Below are 22,464 nucleotides of genomic sequence, written 5' to 3' on the forward strand. Positions count from 1 at the left end.
CTCTCATCTCTCCCTCCTCCCTTCTTCATTCTTCTCCTTTTCACCCCTTCCCCTCCTCACCTCCTCCCACCCTATCCTTCCACCCTTTCCTCCTCTCATCATTCCTTCTCTCCCCCCATCTCTTTCTACCCTTCCACCCGACCACATACCTTCACCCTATCCCTCTCCCTTTCACCCTTCCTTCTTTCTCCTCTCATTCTTCTTTCCCTCTCCCTCTCATCTCGTCCTCTCTCGTCCTTCTTCTCTTCTCTTCTCTTCTCTTCTCTCCCCCTCACCCATCATTCATCTCAACATTCCACCACATCCTTACAACGCTAAAAACGCGACCGACCAGCTCTCTTCTTTACCGAATTCTCCTCGATAAACAATATCTCCACCACATCCTTCCTCTTATCTTACGGATAAACTAGCCTGGCTCCATCTTCATCAATCACTCGTCTCTTTGTTCTACTCCGGGATGGCATCATCTCATCCCTCCAGGGCTATCTCCTTGCTGTCACGTGGACGGTTCCCAAATAGGAAAAGCAACCTCATATCGACAGACATCAAATAACACGCGGAGCGACGATATCTCCCCTGGCATAACAGTCGTACATGTTTATGTTGTTGCTTTCCTCTCTCAAATAGAAAAGCAGACTCCCAGCCATCTGGACAGGAGTTACAGGAGTCTTATAGACAGTATAGTTTCATCGCCATAAACGGCACTTACCTCAGCAGATTTGGCCCCAAGCATTTGTTACTTGCGTGTCTGCCAGACCAAACTTGGCACTCTATATCAAATGAGGCGTACTTGAATTACATGTTTATCACTTCACGTTACTCAGAACTTAGTGCGCTTGTCCCATCCTTTGTTATTCAAATTCTCTGTTTGCTGGACTTAACATATATTTAACTGTGACCTAGACTCTCATCCACATACCATGTTGTATATACAGACTTGCTCAGGGACGCTAGGAGAGTCACATATCTTCCTGTGGGATAGACCCGCACACTCTCTGCAAATCACTACTTGCCCGTATAACATGCGCAAATGCAACAAATTGATGTGGACGAAATATGGCCTTCCTGGCCCTTTGGCGCCGAGTTAGAGATCCCATACCGTTTTAAAGGCCCCTTTTTATCATACTAACACTTCACTTCCACGAAATACCTTGATTTAGCCAACATTTCAGTTTGCAAAGAGCCTCTAATTCTTGAAAACTGACGGAACACGTGACGCATATGGCTACTTCAAATGACCGGCTTTTGAGCTAAAACTGAGCAACGCGACACTACTAGGCGTTGCGAATACGTTGGTAAGCTTTTCAATCTCAGATAATGCCTAGAAACATGATATTAGACCATGTGTCGTCCATGATGACCAAGTCAGTTTGCAAATTTACTATGTAAAAAGTCAGTTTGCATGAAGTGTCATATATATGTATCTAAATAAATAATCACTCTCACTACTTCCACCTCATCCTTACTATCTCTCCTCAAACTAACCCGGATCCATCTTCATCAATCACTCGTCTCTTTCTTGTATTTTCCGACCTAAGAAATAATCAATCTCATTTCTCATCCTCCTCTTATCGATGAATCTTCATCAGTCACGCCTGTCCCTGGCATCATCTCACTTCGTATCCCTTCAGGGCTCTACTCGCTATCACGTGGATGGTTTCCCAAAAAGGAAAAGCAACCTCATGTCGACAGGCCTTAAGTGACAGGCAGAGGGACAATGTTTGCATAACAGTCGTACAGGCTTATCTTGTCACTCCCTCTCCCAAAGAGAAAAGCAGCCTCCCATCCTGCTGAACAGGCGCTACTGGACATGATAGACAGTATAGTTTTATCGCCAGATGTGGCACTTACCTCAGCACATTTGGCCCAAACATTCCCTCCTTGCGCGTCTGCCGCGTCGAGCACTACTATATATCAAAACAGGCGTACATGTTTATCACTTCATCTTGCTCAGAACTGACCTTGTTTCTGTTTCATCGACTCTTTCTTTCGTTCTCCAAATGCTCTACTTGTCTAGCTAAACATGTATTTGGGCCGCAACCCCAACCTAAACTGTTCAGCTACTAAACTACAGTGAGAAACTCAGCTCCTATTATCTGGTGAATCTGATCAACGGGTACCGGGACTTCTCCCTTTTACTATTCGTCCGAGTCTGGCTTCTTCCCACGTGATGGATGTCATCCAAGAAACTCCGGAATTTTCCCCGGAATTTAGCAACCCAGACATTCTTGGTGACGCACGATCATGCATAGAAGCTCCCCTAAATTAGCCGCCTATCGGAGTTTCTTCTCGCTGATCACGGTCTCTTATCTGATCTCGGAGTCTTGCCACCTCTCTGATAACGGTTTCCTGTGTTCAATCCTTTTGAGATGCACATTTTTGGAAATCGTTTTCCTCGGTTCAATCCCTCTGAGACGCACATTTCTTGGATTCTGTTATTTGTTTGTTTGACAGTCTTGGTCAAGTTTTTCGGAAGTGAGACTAGTCCAATGTGTAAATCCTCGCCGCCCTGATCTAAAGATGGTAGGGAACAGCATACAAAGGCTAACAGTCGAGGAAAAGAATTAGAGACTAAAGATACTGATCGTTCTCGATCTAGCAAGACTTCTGGTTACCGAACAAACGCCTTCCAAATACCGGCCATTTTGAATGGTCCTATATGCACACCGACTTTCCTACTTTCATGCATATTGACGACGATTCCCATCGAGTCGATCGTATTTGTCATCATTTCCCTCTCACTCCAACATACGTAGAGACCCGCCTGTCCTCCGGCACAGAAGTAATGGCGTCACAACGGATCCTTCCGGTGCAGCTCCATTTCCCCCCAAGTGCAGATCTCTTGCTTCCTACTACTCATCCAATCAAATACCTCTTCCAACTCAGGCAACTTCCAATTCCCACAGTAATTCTAACCGCTCATTGACTACTCGTCTCTCTTTAATGGATGGAATCTGCTATCCTGGATGGTCCTTCGTGTTCTGACCAGCCCATGAATACTGCTTCCCGCTCTTTGACGGGCCGCACCCACTCATTGCTAATCGCTGATAAAATTGCAGATCAAACTTGAATAGCCCTTGGCTGGCAGTAACTGGCCCATGCTTGTTTACTGCTCATCTGTCTTCATCGCGGATCGAAATTCTCATCTCATTGCAAAGTGAATATCTCACCCAAGACGCAGCACAATCGACTCAGCAAACTTATCTGTTTTTGAGAGCGGCATGTCGCCGTGGCATATGCCAAATCTATTGCTCCTTACTTTGGTGCCTCTATTCATGTTCCTTCTTAATCTCCACAGACTGTTTAGATGCTCCAAAGCAATGTGAACTAAGTGCATGCCTATATGCCATCGGCAGTCGCTCCAAACTCAACCGTATCGTGAATTTGTCAAGACCTTGAGTCATTTTTACTAGCCAGAGTCACCGATTAGTTTCCCTTAGGCATCGCTATAGCACATCGCAACCACAGGCTTCTTGAATCGATCTAACTAGTTACCACGATCAATGCGCCCTATAGAGACGGTCTATGCCAGCATTAAAGTCCTTTTGGCCCGTCACTTCTCTTTGTTGCTCATCCCCTTTCATCGTCGAGTTAGATTCTTCATCTCACGCAAAAGTGAAAAATCGACCAAGATCTCTCCATCTAGAGACCATCAAACACGACTCTAACACACCAATGATGGGCCTATCCACGGAAAATGGGCGCCCAAAGCACTATGAATTTTTCCATCTCAAGCTTTGTCCTGCTGAAATGACGCCACTTCTTGAAGATTCAGGCGAAATGCACTGAGAAACGGTATCTCAACCTCAGGCTAGGCCAGCTGGGGTGCAGAGCATTACTGTTAGTCCTTTGTGCGCTGCGTACGCCTCAACTTCGCATCATGTACTCCTAGGCCGTGAGCTCGTCCACTTCTCCCACTTGGCGAAAAGTTCATGTCTTGTCTTCACTCTGTGTCAGCCCATAACGTATAACCCAGTCTTAAAATGACCAGCGAGAATAATCCCAGGATTGGATGTTCTACAGGTCTAGATGCAGCGAAATGCACGACGCCTTCGCATACGAGTATCAATCACTTCTTGCCTAAAAGGAGGGTTCTGCGGTTATTAATTGGTAGAGTATATATGCCAGTTCACACATTTGAGTGCAATATATTGAGTCCAGCGAAGGAATCGGTCATAAATTTGACCTTTCAACAAGATCTTCCGCCGAGTCATTATTCAAATCAGAAGGAATCGTACGTTAAAAATTTAAAGGCAGTGGGGGGACTATTTAATACAAGAGCCTTCCGCTTCACAGAAAGACAAGCAAACTTGAAGACAACTTTAATCAAGAGTAGATCTAAATAGCGAAAAAGCAATAACTAAGGTCAACTATCCTACCTCCACATGGTCTTATTTCGATCAGAACGAGTAATTATCAAGAGGTGCTTCATCTTTAATTTTCTCCCATAGCTTGTCTATCTCAGAGACAATGTTTGCGGGTAAAGGACCCTCAGAGATGGCTTCTGCAGTGTCAGTAACTTGATCAGCGTTCCTGCCTCCAATAATAACGGCGTCTCCAAATTTGCCAGAGAGTACCGAATTATGCACAACCCATCTGTAGGCCAGACGAGCTTTTGATGTGCCCACTTTCTGTGCCAATTTGTCCCACTCATCAAGCGCTGTCAAAAGTGCGGGCCTGCTGTACAACTTGAGATAGATCTGCCCAACAGGAGTGTTTGGATCGAATCTACCTTCGCCGTTCTTGATATCATCAACGCTCCTTGCTAAGAACCCTCCGGCAATAGGAGAATATGCATAAAAAGCGATGTTGAGCTTTCTCAACAAAGGAAACAGCTCAGATTCAGATCTACGAGCCACGGCATTGTAATTACCTTGGTAAACGGTTGGTAGAACGTAACCCTTACTCTTGGCGTAGTTGTATACTTGCTCGACGTCCTTGGCCGGAAAGTTTGAAAGACCAAACTTCTTGAACTTTCCTTGTTGGTGCAATTCGTTGATCGCATCAATAGTTTCCTCCTCGATTTCTGTATCGCGGTCGGGACAGTGAAGATAGAAAATTTCGACACTCTCAACTCCTAGCAAATCCAGCGACTCTGCAATTGATTCTTCAATTCCCTTTTTCGTCAAGCTGCCGTCAGTGAATCCCCTAGCCTTGGTGTCTATCACAAATTGCTCGGGTAAGTGCAGCTCACCGATGGCTTTCTCGCTTCCTGGATAAATTCTGGCGGTATCTAGCTCTCTGATACCACTCTTCTTCAAAACTTCAACTATTTTGGATGAGTCCTCATGTGGAAGCAAACCAAATGGGTATCCCCCGTAGACGATTTTAGGCGAATTTGACATTGTAATGTGATCCTTATGTCGGGCATGAGACTGTAGTGTATAATGGGTGGCAAACTACAGTCCTCTTATAGTGAAACAGAAAAACCACACCTTCAACATTCTTGACTTCTGCTTAGTAATGAGAGACACACCTTATCAGCTATGTGCTGCGCCGGCTTAGAATTGATCCCTTTTACTTCCGTTTAACACGGACATTAAATGGGAATGATCTACTGCATTTCCTGGAGGCAAAGACGTGCGAGCTTCATATAGTGCCGATGCATAGCCTATGGTGAACAGCAAGTGCTGATGCGCCCGGCTTGCATCATATGGCGCAGCTAATATAGTGGCTTGCCGTAGCGCAATAGTTACAGAGCATAGACGGAACCAATGTAACTCGAATCAAGTAGCGTCGGTGGGTTCAATGAATAAGATTTCTTTACCAAGAGCTTAAGTCTGATTCACTAGGCCAGTGTCAAGCATTAAATGGTTAAACGAGAGAAGTTATGGAAGGAGATCGGCCACTTTAGCTTCGCTCCTTCCATACAAAACCTCGAAATCAGTAGCATCATTCGTTGTCTTTCTGAGCAAACGCAAGCCCAAGTGCTCTCACAACCAACTGACAGCCAACTCCAACCTACATCCGAATACCTGGCATCTTGACCAAAACGTAAAAACGAGACAACGCGAGCCACGACGCGAGATCTTCATCTTGAAAAACTTATTTATCGCGACATACCTGTAGCATAGTATATTGGTTCAGAGAACTACTTCTTTTCCTAGCTTCAGTCCCACTCATTTGAACTGCAAGGAATCAAGGTTTAGCTTATAACAAGATGCAGAAAGGAAAGCAAGCTCCCCCGAGATGGCTGGGTTCTGACCAATAAGACTTGTGGGGAACCCGATATCAAAGGGAACAACACTCTCGAGGTAGCTGACTTGCTCTGGAGTCAGCTTGATCGACAAAGCTGCAATGTTGTCCTTTAAATGCTCGACCTTTTTGCCTCCCACAAGCGGGAAGACGTTGGTTCCTTTGGACCTGATATACGCAAGAGCAATAGCTGTTACGGATTGCGTGCCATGTTCTTTGGCAACTTTCTCCAAAGCGGAACTGATCTTCACTTCCAACTCTGTCTGCTCAGGAGGCTGACCAAACGACCGCAATTTCTCTCCACGCTTTTTACGCTCCTCGATGGATTCTTTGGTCTGGAACCTTCCCCCACCAAGAACATCCCAGGGCACGAGCGCCATACCGAAATGCTTGGCCATTGGAAGGATCTCTCGTTCGAAATCTCTGAGTATAACGTTCCATCTGCCTTGATAAACACTGAACGGAGTCTTGCCGTGCGACACAGCGTAATAGTTAGCGGCAGACACGACCCATGCTGGCATATCAGAAGCCCCTAGGTACAACACTTTACCCTGCTGCACCAGAACGTGCAAGCTATCCATCAGCTCCTCTATCGAAGTCATATGGTCCCACCAGTGGACATACAAGATATCGATCCAGTCGGTCTTCAGCTTCTTCAAGGAGTCGCGGACACTTACGTGCAGACTGCGCCTATTGTTTCCACCGAAATTCGCACTCCTACCCTTGCCAACTTCATAAGCCTTGTAATCGCTTGTAAACTTTGTAGCGATCACCAGCTGGTCGCGAATCTTCCTCGATTCCATCCATTCACCGATCCAAGCCTCCGACTCTTCGTTCTGGTAGTTGTTCGCTGTGTCGATAAAGTTCCCACCTGCTTCGTAGTACACGTCTAGCAATTCGAAAGCGCGCTCCTTGTTTGATGAACCTAAATACTCAGACCATGCGTTTCCAATCGATGCCGCTCCCAAGGCCAAGGGTGAAACCTTGATGCCAGCGGTTTTCGACAAAAGGTTTAAGCGGCCCAGCTCGGTAGGAGGTTCAGGTGCAGGTGCAAACAACTCAGACATGATGAAATGGTTCGGAAGCTTCTGAGTGATTGGATGGTCTCGGAGTAGGCCAATCTCTATCGACTGATGAGACGTACCTTTTTATATGATTCTCACCGAAACATAATCTTTCAAAAACCTCTAAGGGGTGGACAACAACGCTCGTTCAGCGGCCTTCGTTTCACCTGAGAGGTTCGATTTCACAGCCTCTGCTAACATAACGTTATTAGTCAGTTACTGATTAGTTATTGTTAGTAGCCTGTATTGCTTGATCTGTTACAACTAATCTTGGCAAACGTCAAACCCCCGCTAAAATCCGTCCCGCGGAACTGCCCATTGTGCAACTTCAGCCTACAGTAACTACGGGTATCAAATCGAGAGCAAGCGCGGGGGCAATGCTCAAAGTAATACTAAACTTTACTAAGCAACTGTATGTGGCTCAGAGCTTGATTATCTTCGGTTAGAATACGAACTGACCTAGCCAGCTAACTTAAGTTGCAGAATCAAGCGCCACCCTGATTGGCCAAGCTAGAAATAAGCTTATCGGATAGAGGAAAAGGCGTTGTCACAGGAGTCACATTAATTTTCAGTTCTTTGGGAAAGGCCATCCTTCACTAGAGGTCGCTTGCTCGTCTTCAGTAATCGTCTTGTAAATTGCCCGATCATCTGATGGAAGGACACTGCTTCTTCGGTCTAATGTTCGAACGGAGAGGCTAGAGCTCAGCACAGCAAGTGAGGGGAAATGCTTGACCGGAATTGAGCCACAGAAGTACCGCCCAATCAAATCCACCTCTTATTTTTTCTGCTACATTTCAGGAAGGAGCCAATATTCGAAGTGTTAGCACTGATTTGGGTTCGTCCCGGTTACGACATCTAGACCTGAAGATATGAGAGCCTTTTTCATCTCACTTGTGTGGCGAGAGAGTGCCCTCTACCTGAAGCTCTTTTTGGAGCGCACTGATAGCAATAATTCAAAGATGAATCGCTTCAGATGCCTAATTATCATTAGCCTGCAGATCTCAGCGACAAAGAGTTACACAGACGGTCTGCAGCTTCTCGATCTCAGCTCGCCATTATAGGCAAAACAAATAATTTCTTGGCAAACAAATGATTTCTTGGCAAAAGAATTACGTAAATATCCCACGCTATGCCCGCTTAACCCATATACACTGCTTGGAAGAGCATCAAGAGTTAATGGAAGAATTAGAACCCGACTACTCCCAATTCCGCTTGAGAAACGAGTGAAGCAAACAGAGAGAAGCCAACTTTTTATGAAAGCAAAAACCAGGTGAATGATAAGCTGCCTGCCATATATAAAGGCATGCCAATATGCCAGCAAGAGAACCGAAATAGGCTTCAGGATAGGCCATCAATCGATTTAGTTTTCTCCCGTTATTCATACTTTCAAATTAGCTGCTTTTAGAATGGAATTTCTCAAGACACCTGCAGGAAACCCATTGCAATATATGGCCACCGTTTACGGACGCGGTCTCAACTACGAACGTCCCCCATTTACGTTTCAAAGCAACGAGTGGGAAGCCCTTGCGAGAAATCGCATGTCACAAGAGGCGCTCGGTTATGTTTGCGGAAATGCCAGCACTGGTGAGACATATCAAAAGAACAGGGAGGCCTTTAAAAAATGGTCGATCGTGCCACGCCGTTTGGTGAAAACTACGTCGTATCCCTCCCTCAAAATCAATTTGTTCGGACGGGAAATCCCATCGCCAATAGCAACTGCGCCAGTCGGAGTGCTGCGTATCTTCAATCCTGACGGAGAAATCGCCGTCGCTAAGGCGGCCGCCAGGGAACGGGTTCCGTATATTTACAGTTCTGCTGCCGCCACAGCAATGGAGGATGTTGCCAAAGCTAATGGCGATGGAGTTCGCTGGTTTCAATTGTATTGGCCTGCCAATGAGCATAATGACATCACAGCAAGTCTTCTAAAGCGGGCGAAAGCGAATGGATTTAGTGCTCTTTTCGTTACCTTGGACACTTACAAACTTGGATGGCGTCCAAGTGACCTGAACAACGGATACAACCCATTTCTGCGTTCGGACAGCATAGGAACAGCGCTCGGGTTTTCTGATCCAGTGTTTCGCAGCCACTTCAAAGCAAAGCATGGCAAAGAAGTCGAAGAAGACTTGCACAGCGCCGCTAGTGAATGGGCCAGCATGATATTTCCTGGATTCAGTCATGGTTGGGAAGACATTGCGTTCCTGCGTGAGCACTGGGACGGGCCCATCATTCTGAAGGGGATCCAGTCAGTCCAAGATGCAAAGCATGCTGTAGAATTGGGCATCGAGGGGATCGTCGTATCTAACCACGGTGGTAGACAGCAAGATGGTGGACCCGCATCCTTGGACTGTCTGGTGAAGATTGTTAAAGCGGTTAGAGATAAGATAGATATTATTTTCGACTCTGGCATTCGCTGCGGTGCTGACATTGCGAAAGCGATGGCTATTGGGGCCAAAATGGTCCTTGTAGGTAGACCCTACGTTTACGGTTTGGTCTTGGGAGGCGAGGAAGGTGTCGAACATGTTTTACGTTCGTTGCTAGGAGACCTAACGATGAATTTGCATCTTGCAGGCATCCCTTCTGTGCCTCAAAAGGACCTCAATGTTGACTCTCTGGAATTTAGTGGCTGACGATAAGAGGATAGATAGACATACCTCGCCAATTAATATTCCTATATAGCGCTCTGTGTAGCTGATCAATATCTTCCAGCAAGTGATATGCCACAGAGCGTTATGTTTCTCGAGGTCTCCGATGACCATCTCTTGAATCTTACTGGTTTGTTGAAATTCCCTGTCCGCAGTATATATGAACTTTTCGATACCTACCCTCGAAGAGAACCGCAGCACACATCAGCCCAATCGTAAGCTATCAGCAATTCTCGACCAATGAAGATATTCTTTACCTGGTTGCAGACAAACTCCACAAGACAGTCAAGACAGCTGTTTCTCTGTCTTCAATTGGTTCTGATCAGCAATATTTGCGGTCTAGCTCGCAAATTCCAATGAACTCGATTGCGACTCCTGCTATAGCTTAACCAAACAGCGGGCATCGCTGCTTCGCAAATATATGGCTCTATCAAGCCTTCGACCTTAAAGGCATGCTATGAAATGAGCAGTGCAATTTATTTGAGCTAACCATCGTTCGCCCAACATCTGACCATGCTTTCTCCCAGGAGGTTGTCACTACCGATGTTACCACAGTAACGGATGAAGCAGCTGTCTATGTGCGGTAATGCTCCTTTTCAAGCCTACAACCTGCTATTTCTGCCACGAAGGCTGCTAATTCGCCATCGAAAGGAGCTCATCTCTACGCCATTTCTTGTGGAAATGCTACTGTCTTGACATTGACTGCAGCTTGCGCAAGATAGTGGTTTGAATTTACATATACCAGCAGATAGACTGTTAAAATCCTAGAAGTGGCCTTCAGCTCGCAAACAGTTATAGATTAACTTGAACAATAATGCTACGCCTTGCCACATTTCATAACACATCAAACAAGTTTCAAAACGAAAAGTAGCTTCAGAATGTCTGGACAACAAATCGAGAATTCTTAGCTAAGTACATCAGATCCGGCCGCTATACAGTGGCATAGTGTCTGGTCAATCTGCTGGAGCTTGTAGTAATCTCTTCCTCGGAATTTGATAAAGGTCGCGCAGAAGTCGCGATAACATTAGCGCGTCTGCCAGCTCAAAGAATTAGTCATAGTCTCATTGATATGACTGGCAATGAAGATCTTATAATGGCCATTGGCATCTTGCTCTAACACTTCAAACTCTTTTTTTGGCTGGGAAGGTTGTTTTGGCAATGGCGAATACTAGACTTAACGAGTTCAACCAAGAGATTGGATATGCCATTGACGACTGGGAAGGCAGAGATGCGCCACAGAAAGTTCTCTTGACAGGAGAATTCTGCGAGGTCCAACCGATAAACGCTGAGAAGCACGCACTGCAGCTTTTTGAAAGCTTCAAGGTTTCCGGCAATAAGATCTGGACATATGTGCCAATTGGGCCTTACGAGAGTCTTGAAAATTACAAAGAGTTTCTCGACCAATGTGCCCAGAGGAACGATGAAATTCACTTTGCAATTGTCGATAAAACTACCGGACACGCCGTTGGAACAATAGCGCTGATTAGTGTTAATCCGCTGAACGGTTCAGCAGAAGCAGGTTACGTGATCTACTCTTCCAAGCTGAAGCGAACTCCAATCGCCACTGAGGCTCAATATTTACTGATGAAGTATGTTTTCGATGATCTTAAATATCGCAGATATGAATGGAGATGCGATAGTCTCAACAGACCTTCGCGAACAGCGGCTGAGAGGTTGGGATTCAAATTTGAAGGTACCTTTCGCCAAGTAGTCGTTATCAAAGGTCGCAATCGTGACACAACGTGGCTCTCGATTATCGATAAGGAATGGACGCTTTGTAAACAGGCTTTTGAAAGATGGCTGAGCCCCGACAACTTCCAAGACGGCGTCCAGAAGAGGAGTTTAAGTGACATTAGAAAGCTGTGTCAAAAAGAGTCTGCATGCTGAATAAGGCTACTCATGCCCAGCTAAAACTAAATAATGAGTATGTTAACTTATATCTCTTCTGAAAGGCTTTAGAAGCGTAACATAGCGACAGTTTTTCTGTCTGCCGCTGCGACACATAGTAAGAACCTGTCGCTCAGGACAAAAAGATGCAGGTAACTTGTAAAAGCGACATTGGCCCTTTCTATTTTAATCAATTTGTTACGGGCTATTTTGAACTGTATGGATCTTACCACTGAGATAATGGCGATACTCGTCGTTTGATTCTCCACATTCTTGTACACATTCCGCTGAATGGAAAACTGGTTCATGGAGGGTTCGTAATTTCTTGTCACCATGGCAAGAGCATTTGCACTCAAAATTGTAAAATTCGCTGTAGACAATATTATCGGCTTCTGAAAGCATATTATTCGTATAGGTAGCGTAGTCGATCTCCTCTCGCAATGTCAGCGCCAGGCGATTCGCTGGTAAAACGGATAGACTGGCTGGTAATGGAGTTCTTTTTCTATGCACATTGGAACGTATCCTTGCATCTTCATATTTCAGCCTCCGCTTGATCCTGATCAGCTCTTCCTTGAAGTCACTAATGATATTCATTTTTCTGAATTGCCTGTCATCGCTTTTGTGACTTGTGAAGAATAGCTCTTCATTATTATTGATGCTAAAAAATTAGTTTACTACTACTGCGTTAAAGATCTAAAAGTGGAGTCTATCAAATCCCTCAATTCCTTATAACTTATCATAATACAATTCATCTCATCAGGCGTCGTGAGCACAATTTTTTCAGAGACACCAGCATCTAATTTATTCAGACACCTTAAAACATGCGTCAGATCCAATATGTTCTTGCCCGACGTGTCAATCTGATGAAAGACATAGTCGTAAAATAGAGTGATAGGAAATTTAGTGCCCGACTCCGACCAGCTGACATCTATTCGTGACTCCATCCTTCCATATACACAATTCAGTTTGCACATTAATCGGAATAACCTGCCATTCTCAAGCTCCCTAGAAAGAACACCCTCAGTATATTCTGTATATGCCAGAGATGAGTTTATAACATCGAAAATTCTGTCCTGAAACAACGAGGCCAACTGCTGTACGTTTTTCTTACTGTTATCCTGGTTTAGCAGGTATTGAAGAACGCTCTTGAAATCGCCATCCACCATCAGATCTTGGACGCTTGAATCTTTTTTTGAGCTCATCTTTGAAGCGAGATCCTTGAGAAGGGTACCTAACTTAATGAAGTCACCCTGTTGTTCCTCAAGCAGATCAAAAGCTTCCTGACCACGCAAGACATCGACAGCACCACATCCAGATATCTTAACCCTCCCCGGCGACCCCGAGACAATAACTTTATCCCAATCGAGATTTACGACTGCCAGTCCACTTGCGTGGATTGCCCTGATGGCGTTCGTCAGTTGCACCAAATATGTCCATAGAAGCTCCTGAGTGATGGGAATTAACGGAAAACAGGTAAAATGCGTATCATACAAAGAGCTAGCCAGCGGATAGTAGTCGTAAACAGCGCATAAGGAAGAATCACCGAACTTGGTGGTCAAAAACAGGTCGACTAGCTTGACCACGTTGGCGCTGGCCACCTTACTCCATGCTTGGAAAGTGCCGGATATCTGGGTGGGATCCACGATGCTTACGGCATGTATGCGGCGCAATAAATAAACTTTACCGTCCAAGTTTGAAAATACCTTGTAAAGAGAATTCTTATGGCCTTGGAAACTGTCTTTTTTACCTGTGCTCTTGTTGAAATCTAGCGGAACAAGACCGAAATAGTCTTGCACTATCGTAGGTGTCGCCCCCCCTAATGGAAACACCTGCAAGGAAGCCAGATTGCGCTTAACCAGTTCTTCCCTCAGGTCGTTTGGTATGAAAAGCGATTCCGGAGTCTGTTCATTCGGCTTTAATGGCGCCTTGAGATGCGGAGGTGGATCCGGAGCATACAGATGATATTGCAGAAGACTGTGAGGCGGTGGATATATCGTTGGATATTTGAGAGCAACATGGGAAGGCGAAGTACCAGTTGGATTGCCGGCCATGTTATCTAGCTCCATCGCTGTCGCTGACACCGGTAGACTACCTTCGGCCGTGTGTCTGATGCCCAATGATCTGCTATCAGAGTCGTCTATTGCCAGCTGGTTCAGGTTAGTTCCTGCTGAAGAAGAAGGGGTGAAAGTCTCGGCTGCATAAGGATTGAAAGCTGGAGGAGTGAAAGACGCCCCAGAGGCCAGTGATGGCAAATGGGACGCTGCAGGAGCATTCATCGAGTGAGCATTTGATGGAGAAGCAGCTGAGGCCCTCGGCTCGACGCTAACTGCCGCCACGCTTCCGCTTTTCGCAGACATCGGGGTAAAGCTAGCTGAAACCTTGGCATTGAACTTAGGCGTGACACCAGGTATAGACGGCGGAGGTCCCACCTCTCCCGTTTTGGAGCCTACAGCAAACTCTGAACCCGCAAGCGTCTTCATTCCGGTGCTTGCGCTTGGTGATTCTGCCTCGCTATTTTCGTGTTTGAACGGACATCCTTCTCTCTCCTTTCGACAGTAGCCATAGATTATAACATTTCTGCAGGGTATATCTTTTGCCCAGTCCATATTGGCCTTATCCATACTGCCAAAATCGTTTGCAAAACGATACTCTAGCTTGATGGAAGTGTTCTATTCCATACTGTTTTAATCAAGCTTTAGCCTTTTAGCTTCCATTCGCTCTAGAAACGCGAGCTACTAGGTCCCCTGCGAAGGACGCCGTACAAATCGCTACTTAAGAGAGTTCAATTCAGTGCTTTTGTGGCCAGCGGGAGTCCAATAGCATGCTAATGCGGCCATAGAATCTGCAAGAGTTGCCGGATGGGTTGGAGCCATCCTCAGCGACTGCCATTTGCTTGAAAGCCCGAATGCTGGCTCAATCGATCGACGATACTCAGTCAGTCGCAAACGCTTTTCCCCAAGCTGAGCTGCGTTCGACCGTCTGCAGACGAGCTCTGCCTGATGAGGTGTCTATTTGCTCGCGTGGATAGAGATGCGTTTGATCGCGCAATGAGCCATAAATAAGATGGATCCAGGCCAACTCAAGGTCCATGAGAATGGCAACCATGAGCCATTGCAGCTCCACTCGCAAGAAGCTCGCTGCAGGCCGTCGAGGTGTTTCTCTGCGCGATGCAGAATCGGAGGAAAGAAAAGAATACACTAGCTGAGAGCAGTGAAACTTTTAACGCGGCTAGCTCTGTGATAATAGCTATTAGTCTTTTCTGCTCGAAGAACTGCGCAGACGCTAGGCGTCGATCACCTGCCAAAAGCTTAATAGAGCTTGGGAAAGTTATGGGTCAAATTCGAGTTGGCTTAAGCACATCTAGAAGCAATAAGGGCTGAATTCAGTATGTCTAAGGTCATTCTGGTTACTGGTGCCTCGAGAGGTATTGGTAAGTCGATTGTGGAGGTTGTACTCAATTCAAGTGCTGACGCAGTTGTCTACGGTGTGGCCAGATCGGGCCACCTCTGACTGAGTTGAAGAAGAAGTACGATAACCGGTTCTTCTACGTGGTCGGCGACATCACAGATGACAATACTTTGAAGACTTTGGTCGATGAAGCTGTGAGAGGGCATGGGAAGATTGACTCACTGATCGCGAATGCTGGTGTGCTAGAGCCTGTCTAAAGTGCCAATCACATTGTGGTCCGCGATTGGAAGAAACTCTACGACGTCAATTTTTTAACGATCGTTTCGTTGGTCTCTATCGCCTTGCCGTTCTTGAAGCAGTCGAATGGTAACATTTTGTTTGTCAGTTCGGATGCCAGTGTACATACTTCAGTTGCTGGGGTGCCTATGGGTCTTCCAAGGCAGCTTTGAATCATTTCGCAATGACGATCGCAAATGAGGAAAAAGCAGTGAAAGCCCTTGCAATTGCACCAGGTATCGTTGACACTCAAATGCAAGTCGAGATCAGAGAGAATGTCGGACCAAAAGCGATGTCTGACGAGGCCTTGAGTGTATTCAAGGGTCTAAAAGCAGGCAACAAGTTGCTAGATAGCTCTGTTCCAGCGACAATCTACTCTAAGTTGGCATTGAATGGCATTCCAGACGCTGTCAATGGTAAATATCTGAGTTACGACGCTGAATCACTCAAAGACTTTTGCTAGCTTAGATCAAAGGGATAATAGACATCAAGAGAAGGAGTCGGGCGGCGAAGTGCGGAGTCAAAACATTGTTTCTATAATGCTATTATTTATTCTACGAAACAGCTATAATAGTCGAATCGTTTGGATGTTGATCGAGACCTCGTGAGAACTCAGTTTTTGCCGACTTTTTGCTCGACAGCGGTCTGCACGTTTCTGTAAACCTCATCAACTGGGTGGTCGCAGCCCACTCTTACGACTTTCGCCTGCTTATCAAAATACTCAACAACTGGCATACTAGTTTCGATAAACGTTCTGAATCTTTTCTTGATCGACTCAATGTTGTCGTCATCTCTCCCGCTGGTCTTACCACGTTCTAGTAGCCTCTCGAGCATGACTTTCTCGGGGCAATCAAAAAACAGGACGAATTTACTGGGGACAATCTCCTGCTCAAAAGTAATTGCCTGGTCCATCTTTCTTGGGAAACCATCCACCAAAAACTTAGTACTACCCTTCTCGAAGTTCTCGGTGATAGCCTGCTTTAAGAGCGCAACTGTAACTTCTTGGGGAACGATCAGACCTTCCTTGATATAATGGCTAATCAATTCACCATATTTGGAGCCCTCACGCTCTCTTTCTGCTCGCAACAGGTCACCGGCAGACAAATGGACAAAGTGGTAATCGTTCACTAGCTTGGCGCACTGAGTTCCTTTACCAGCTCCCGGACCGCCGAGAACGAAGACAACGGAAACTTGGTCAGGCGAGAAAGCTGGCTGTTTAGGCTTCTTGTACTCTTTTTTAACCTCTTCCGGGGCCTCTTCTAAGAACTCTGCTGGATCTGTTTTTTGGTATGACAGCGATACAACGGTTGATCCAACAGCGAGCGCTCCAAGCAGCAATAGAAGCTTTCCACTTGGTTTAGGGGTCTTCTTACCGCTTTCCTTCGTCTTTGGCTCAGCATTGTTTGAATATCCACGACAGAGCCAAGATGCAATGCGTCCGCTGCTATTTGGTTTGCAGGTCAGGAAAGACTGAGCCGGCCGGTTGAGAGGAATTCTGACTCTCTTGAAATTTGAACCAATATTTTTAAGCATCTAGAGCGATCTGTGCTTGGTTGCTATCCAGGTACTATACGTATGGTCCATATCTAGTGGGCTGTAGAATGGCTTGATCAAGTAAAAAATGTTCGCTTAGAGTGTCATTCACGAACAACAGAGTAAGCAAATATGTGCCCAAAGCCATCACGGCCTAGCGATCCAGGACCACTACTATGAATGCTGACGAGCTGGTTGATTTCCTTCTTCAAGATGATGATCTTACGGTAGAAGTTCGCTACGAGGAGCCCGACTTCCCGTTCCAAATCAAAGAACCGCCTAAAGGGACTAGCGCAGCATCAGAGAAGCTGCGACGCAGCGTCAAACCAGTGTTCACCGAAGTGGACGAAATTCTGAAGGACCTCGAGCAGCTCATCGTGCGTCCTAGCACCTGCCAAGCGTACAATACTCTAAATGGCGATGCTTGGAGTAATACGGAACAGGAGGCTACCGAAATAAATAAGGATGTCATGTCTCGCAGACGACATCCTAGGAAGAAAGATAGGAATCGACATGCAGAAAGCTCAGGAGCGAAAAATGCCCTCGAGGACAATGTTCGAAACAGGGTGTCCAAAGAAAACGCTGAATCCAAACAAGAGAACACCACTTCCAGGAAACCAAGGAAATCTCGTAAAAGGAATTTGGAAAGGGACCGCAATCAAAATGAGACCGAGCCATTTCTGATTCCACGGGCGGGAAACAGTTTAAAGACTTCGCGCAAGAACGAACATAAAACGGTGACATCTGATAAAGAGCAAGTAGATATAAAACAGCGTTCTGATAGGGACACAAAGGAAGATCCACGCCAGCATCAAGAGGACTACCTTTCGAAGAAGCGGTCGAAGAAGAAAAAGAACCGTCAAAACGCTGCACCTGAATCGTTTCTTTCAGAGGAAGTGCTGATTGAAGAGGTCACAGAACTTCTCGAAATGGAACGCACTAGAAATGAACATGAAGGGACAAAAAAAGGTAATGCTGAAAATAGGACCAGGAAATCTGTCTCGAGGTTTCAAGCACCGCTGGAGGGATCCAAGAATCACTCGTCGAAGAAGCAGTCCAAGAAGAGAATAACCCGTCAAAAAAATGCAGAAAAGTTGAACAACGACGGCTCTACTCAGGTAACGGCGGAAGATCCAAAAGACGACCGCTTACAGCAGGTCGGTAACCAGCAGAAAGCATTGGATTCAAAAGAATGAGAAAGGTTGAGTAAAGCAAGACATTAGGAAAAATTCAAAATTAAGTCCTCTAGATCGCCAGCCCCAAAGAAAATGACCGTTAAATCAATTGAGAAAAAAGGCTCTAGACGATAGCCATTCTGACTTTGATCGCGTGAAGGTTTAGGAGCTGTACATGTGTATGTTTACTGCCAGAATAGCTTAAGAACGTACATTAAAAGGTCTGCGCATCTTCGATAGAAGAAAGCAATACGAATTGAAGCCGTTCGAGTCAAGATCGAAGTTGTCATTAAAACGAGAGAGCGGGAGGATTTTTTGCTGTTGCCGCCTTAGGAAATCAGTCCTTCACTAAATGCCATCTAAAACCCGAGGCATACAATGAGTCTCTGAGAGATAACCGCTAAGATGATGTGAAAAAAAGTATAGTTTATCCATTAACCATTCATTGGAAAAGTTCAAGCACTGTATTATAAAGGTTAGAGAATAGTAATGCAAAATTCATTTAGGTACACTTGATGCAACCTTGACTTCTGAGATCCGTAAGACCATGTATTATGAGCCAAACTTCCGTTCAGTCTTATTCAATTTCCATGGCATTATCTTCATCATCAGGATCAGTTACTTGACTAGGAATCTTCATCTTTTTAGGCAATCCTACAATATCCATCGTCAAAGGAGCTCGCTTCTTCGACGTTTGGAATAGAGTGAAGCTTGATTCCTGGATTTGTGCATTGACCATAAGTGGGTGGTCGGTATCCAAAGTCATTGACACATTGAGCTCTAATGCATGCAATAAAAGTTCCTGAGCTGCAGAATTCGTAGGACATAGGGACAAGGAGACATGGAAATGATCTATTGCTTTTTGAAGTTGCTTAGTTTTCAGATAAAGAAATCCTAAAGAGCAATAAGTATCGGAGCTCTTGTTAGAAACTTCTAGAACGGCCTTGAAGCATTTGATTGCCCTTTCGTTTTCACCAAGCCTTCTATAAGCGTGGGCCAAGTTCATTTGTATCGAAACGGATGTCTTGGATGTGGGATCAAGCTCTTCCACGGCTTCCAATGCGCGTTTAAGAAATTTCTTGGCCTTATGTAGGTCATTTCTCCTGAAATACATTACGCCCATCTCATTCAAAAGTAGCGGATCCTGAGGGCATACATCATATGAAAGAGTGAAATACTCCTCGGCCAGCGATATGGTATTCAATGCCATGTACTGCATGCCTAAAAACAAGTTTGGCAAATGGATGCCAGGAAAAAATCTAGCCGCCGTGGAGTACGCGGAAATGGCTTGCTCTTGCTCACCTTCAATGGCGTAGGTGTGAGCGAAGCCTAACCATGCTGGGGCAAAATTTGGATCCAATATTGATGACTTCGAGAAGTATTTTCGGGCCTCGCCTATTTTCTCGACAACCATGTAATATGTAGCCACGGAAAACCAAGTAATCGGACTTTTGGGGACATTCTCAGCCAATCTGTGAGATAGCAGAAACAGTTTGTTCTTAGAGTTGAGTTCATAAAGACACGAGATGTAGATGGGCAATACATCCGGATTATACTCATCACGTTCAAGTATAACTTCGCATAGATCCAAACACTTGAGAAATTTGCACTGAGTATGGTATACCTCTACTTGATACCTCATTATATCCACGTTTAACTCTAGATTGTTTTCCCGTATGAGCCCTTTCCGAGCCGATGAACTCTTTTCCCAGTTGATGTATTTGGAGAGTCTTAACATATACAGGTTCTTGACCATATCTTGGTTGTCGCCTAAAACCGAAAAATCCAATTCCAAAGCTTCTAATAGATCCCATTCTTCACGAGGAGTAAGCAAGTTTCTTGCCGTGAGCTCAGCAAATGCTTCGAAATTTTTCACATCGACTAAGAGCGCCTCTTTGAATGACTCCTTAGCCTTCGATATGCTATTTTGTGCAGCGTAAATCTTACCTCGTAGAAAGCATAAAGACGATTCCAATTTGACACCGCCGTCGTTCTGCTTTTTTGCATCCTGGTCCGCCGCCTCAGAGAATGGATTACTCTCGCCGACCACATCGAGCGCTTCATCATATTTCTGCAAGGTTACAAGACACAGAGCCAGGAGATATCGACACATTATGCTGACGCTCTCGAGCATGTCTTTGGTGAGTAGGTCCACTGCTCTCACATACGATCCGCTACAGTAATACACTTGAGCCAGCCAAAATGCATCGTTGGGATCGCCTGTCAAAGTATATATTTTATTCGCCACGAACTCCGCAGTGCCATATAAATGCTGCATCAGGGCATCGTGCCTCCACAGTCGCAGTCTCTCGATGGAGGACAGATCGGCAATGTCCAATTGGTTCAGCTCATCCACAGCAGACGTTGTCGTAGTGGTAAGAGTCGTAGTAGCCAATGGCTCATTATCACCATGCAATTGCTTGTCGCCGGAATCTCTGTATTCCCGCTGCAAGCTGACTTTCCGCAACGTCGAAGGCATGGTCGAGCCAAAAAGACCGCTTTTTGAAATAGAAGCCAGCAGACTAACGCCATTGCCGCCAGAGCCACCGTGATGGTGCGGCGTAGCCAGCGATTGAGCCGTGATACTCGCATTTGCTTTCTGCACTAACGGGCTGTTAGCGATCGATTGATACACAGAGTTCTTTGCCATTCCCTCCGCATTCCACTCCTGCCCATCCCGCCGTTCCACAGCTTCATTAGGGCTATTTTGCCGCTGCCGCTCCGACTGCGATGCGTTTATTCGAGTACTTGATCTTCCTGTTACAAAAGGCGAAATTGCAAGCGTAGAATTGTGTTGCGTTGGCGTCCCGTCCGAAGACATCGATCCTCCACCTCCTGAGATATCTAGAGGTTGCCAATCGGCCTCTGGCTCTCTCATAAGCCGTCAAATGCATGGCTTCTGAAGCCTAACTTCTGTGCTGGACGGCTATGTGCTACGAGTGGTCGGGTAACGATCGCTCGGAAATTGAAGACGCTGAAATTCCCCCGGAATTCCAGACGTATACCGATTGAGTCATCGAGACTGTCAGATTTCTTCAGAACACGGTGGTATATAAGGTGGCAGTAAATCAATGCTTAATCGTGCTGCCATTGTGTTAGGCTGCTGTACAAAGACTGCTGGACATAGTACGGATACAGACGTTATGAGCGTTACACTACACTTGAGAGCTGAGACCAAACCATTGGAGGCTCGTGCTGCTTTGACTCCAAAGAGCGTGAAGGAGCTTATCTCGAAGGGATTCAAAATTTACGTCGAGGAGAGCTCGCAAAGTGCTTTCAAGAGCGAGGAATATCGCAAAGCTGGAGCTACAATAGTTCCTGAGGGCTCTTGGGTGGATGCTCCTCGTGATAGAATCATTATTGGTTTGAAGGAAATGCCTGAGACAGACACTTTCCCATTGGTTCATGAGCACATTCAATTTGCCCATTGTTTCAAGGATCAGGCTGGATGGCAGGATGTGTTGAAGAGGTTTATCAACGGCAAGGGAACTCTGTATGATCTGGAGTTCTTAGAGAATGACCAGGGGAGAAGAGTTGCGGCTTTTGGCTTCTACGCGGGCTTCGCTGGCGCTGCATTGGGTCTCAGGGACTGGGCCTTCAAGCAGACTCATGCCGATTCTGAGGACCTTCCTGCTGTATCTCCTTACAAGGATGAACAGGCCTTAGTTAAAGATGTCGTGAAGGACTACCAAAAGGCTTTGAAGAGAGGCGCCAGAAAGCCAAAAGTCTTGATCATCGGTGCTCTGGGTAGATGTGGTTCGGGTGCGATTGATCTGCTGCATAAGGTCGGTGTGCCAGACGAAAACATTTTGAAGTGGGATATCAAAGAAACTTCCCGCGGCGGTCCATTCAAGGAAATTGCCCAGGCCGACATTTTCATTAACTGTATCTATTTGTCGAAGCCAATTCCACCATTCATCAACTACGACCTGCTGAATAGAGATGACAGAAGATTAAGGACGGTGGTCGATGTTTCTGCTGATACTACTAATCCTCACAACCCGGTACCGATTTACAACATCGCTACTGTGTTCAATAAACCAACTGTTTTGGTCCCTACAACGGCTGGTCCGAAGTTATCGGTAATATCCATTGACCATCTCCCTTCGCTTCTGCCAAGAGAAGCTTCTGAGTTTTTTGCTCACGACCTGCTTCCTTCCTTGGAGCAGCTGCCACAGAGAAACACCGCACCTGTTTGGGTTAAGGCCAAGAAATTGTTTGAGAAACACTCCAACAGAGCCAGACGGTCATCCAAGCTATAATCAAGACCAACTTTTGTTTATT

The 22,464-nt window shown here is 45.7% G+C and overlaps 10 protein-coding genes across 10 annotated transcripts; 4 read left to right on the top strand and 6 right to left on the bottom strand.

The window, feature by feature from the left end:
* Positions 1–4,400: 4,400 nt before the first annotated feature.
* HG536_0G00100 (aldo/keto reductase family protein) lies at positions 4,401–5,345 on the bottom strand (the record flags this gene model as incomplete). Its single annotated transcript, XM_037284932.1, has 1 exon — positions 4,401–5,345. One exon carries the CDS (start codon positions 5,343–5,345, stop codon positions 4,401–4,403), a length of 945 nt encoding a protein of 314 aa, XP_037140828.1.
* A 774-nt stretch (positions 5,346–6,119) lies between these two features.
* On the bottom strand, positions 6,120–7,262 carry HG536_0G00110 (aldo/keto reductase; the record flags this gene model as incomplete). The annotated part of the gene is made up of 1 exon (XM_037284933.1): positions 6,120–7,262. The coding sequence occupies one exon, from the start codon at positions 7,260–7,262 to the stop codon at positions 6,120–6,122; it is 1,143 nt and encodes a 380-aa protein (XP_037140829.1).
* A 1,403-nt stretch (positions 7,263–8,665) lies between these two features.
* On the top strand, positions 8,666–9,886 carry HG536_0G00120 (lactate 2-monooxygenase; the record flags this gene model as incomplete). The annotated part of the gene is made up of 1 exon (XM_037284934.1): positions 8,666–9,886. One exon carries the CDS (start codon positions 8,666–8,668, stop codon positions 9,884–9,886), a length of 1,221 nt encoding a protein of 406 aa, XP_037140830.1.
* A 1,173-nt stretch (positions 9,887–11,059) lies between these two features.
* HG536_0G00130 (uncharacterized protein) lies at positions 11,060–11,788 on the top strand (the record flags this gene model as incomplete). Its single annotated transcript, XM_037284935.1, has 1 exon — positions 11,060–11,788. One exon carries the CDS (start codon positions 11,060–11,062, stop codon positions 11,786–11,788), a length of 729 nt encoding a protein of 242 aa, XP_037140831.1.
* A 198-nt stretch (positions 11,789–11,986) lies between these two features.
* HG536_0G00140 (uncharacterized protein) lies at positions 11,987–12,382 on the bottom strand (the record flags this gene model as incomplete). The annotated part of the gene is made up of 1 exon (XM_037284936.1): positions 11,987–12,382. One exon carries the CDS (start codon positions 12,380–12,382, stop codon positions 11,987–11,989), a length of 396 nt encoding a protein of 131 aa, XP_037140832.1.
* An 83-nt stretch (positions 12,383–12,465) lies between these two features.
* On the bottom strand, positions 12,466–14,409 carry PAN3 (PAN-complex poly(A)-binding subunit PAN3; the record flags this gene model as incomplete). The annotated part of the gene is made up of 1 exon (XM_037284937.1): positions 12,466–14,409. The coding sequence occupies one exon, from the start codon at positions 14,407–14,409 to the stop codon at positions 12,466–12,468; it is 1,944 nt and encodes a 647-aa protein (XP_037140833.1).
* A 1,675-nt stretch (positions 14,410–16,084) lies between these two features.
* On the bottom strand, positions 16,085–17,005 carry URA6 (bifunctional uridylate/adenylate kinase; the record flags this gene model as incomplete). Its single annotated transcript, XM_037284938.1, has 1 exon — positions 16,085–17,005. The coding sequence occupies one exon, from the start codon at positions 17,003–17,005 to the stop codon at positions 16,085–16,087; it is 921 nt and encodes a 306-aa protein (XP_037140834.1).
* A 176-nt stretch (positions 17,006–17,181) lies between these two features.
* HG536_0G00180 (uncharacterized protein) lies at positions 17,182–18,201 on the top strand (the record flags this gene model as incomplete). Its single annotated transcript, XM_037284939.1, has 1 exon — positions 17,182–18,201. The coding sequence occupies one exon, from the start codon at positions 17,182–17,184 to the stop codon at positions 18,199–18,201; it is 1,020 nt and encodes a 339-aa protein (XP_037140835.1).
* A 556-nt stretch (positions 18,202–18,757) lies between these two features.
* On the bottom strand, positions 18,758–21,058 carry CDC16 (anaphase promoting complex subunit CDC16; the record flags this gene model as incomplete). Its single annotated transcript, XM_037284940.1, has 1 exon — positions 18,758–21,058. One exon carries the CDS (start codon positions 21,056–21,058, stop codon positions 18,758–18,760), a length of 2,301 nt encoding a protein of 766 aa, XP_037140836.1.
* Positions 21,059–21,251: 193 nt separating this feature from the next.
* Positions 21,252–22,442, top strand: LYS1 (saccharopine dehydrogenase (NAD+, L-lysine-forming); the record flags this gene model as incomplete). The annotated part of the gene is made up of 1 exon (XM_037284941.1): positions 21,252–22,442. The coding sequence occupies one exon, from the start codon at positions 21,252–21,254 to the stop codon at positions 22,440–22,442; it is 1,191 nt and encodes a 396-aa protein (XP_037140837.1).
* Between the last annotated feature and the right edge of the window lie 22 nt (positions 22,443–22,464).

This window comes from Torulaspora globosa, chromosome 7 (assembly GCF_014133895.1).
Source record: "Torulaspora globosa chromosome 7, complete sequence".
In the NCBI taxonomy this organism is placed as follows: domain Eukaryota; kingdom Fungi; phylum Ascomycota; class Saccharomycetes; order Saccharomycetales; family Saccharomycetaceae; genus Torulaspora; species Torulaspora globosa.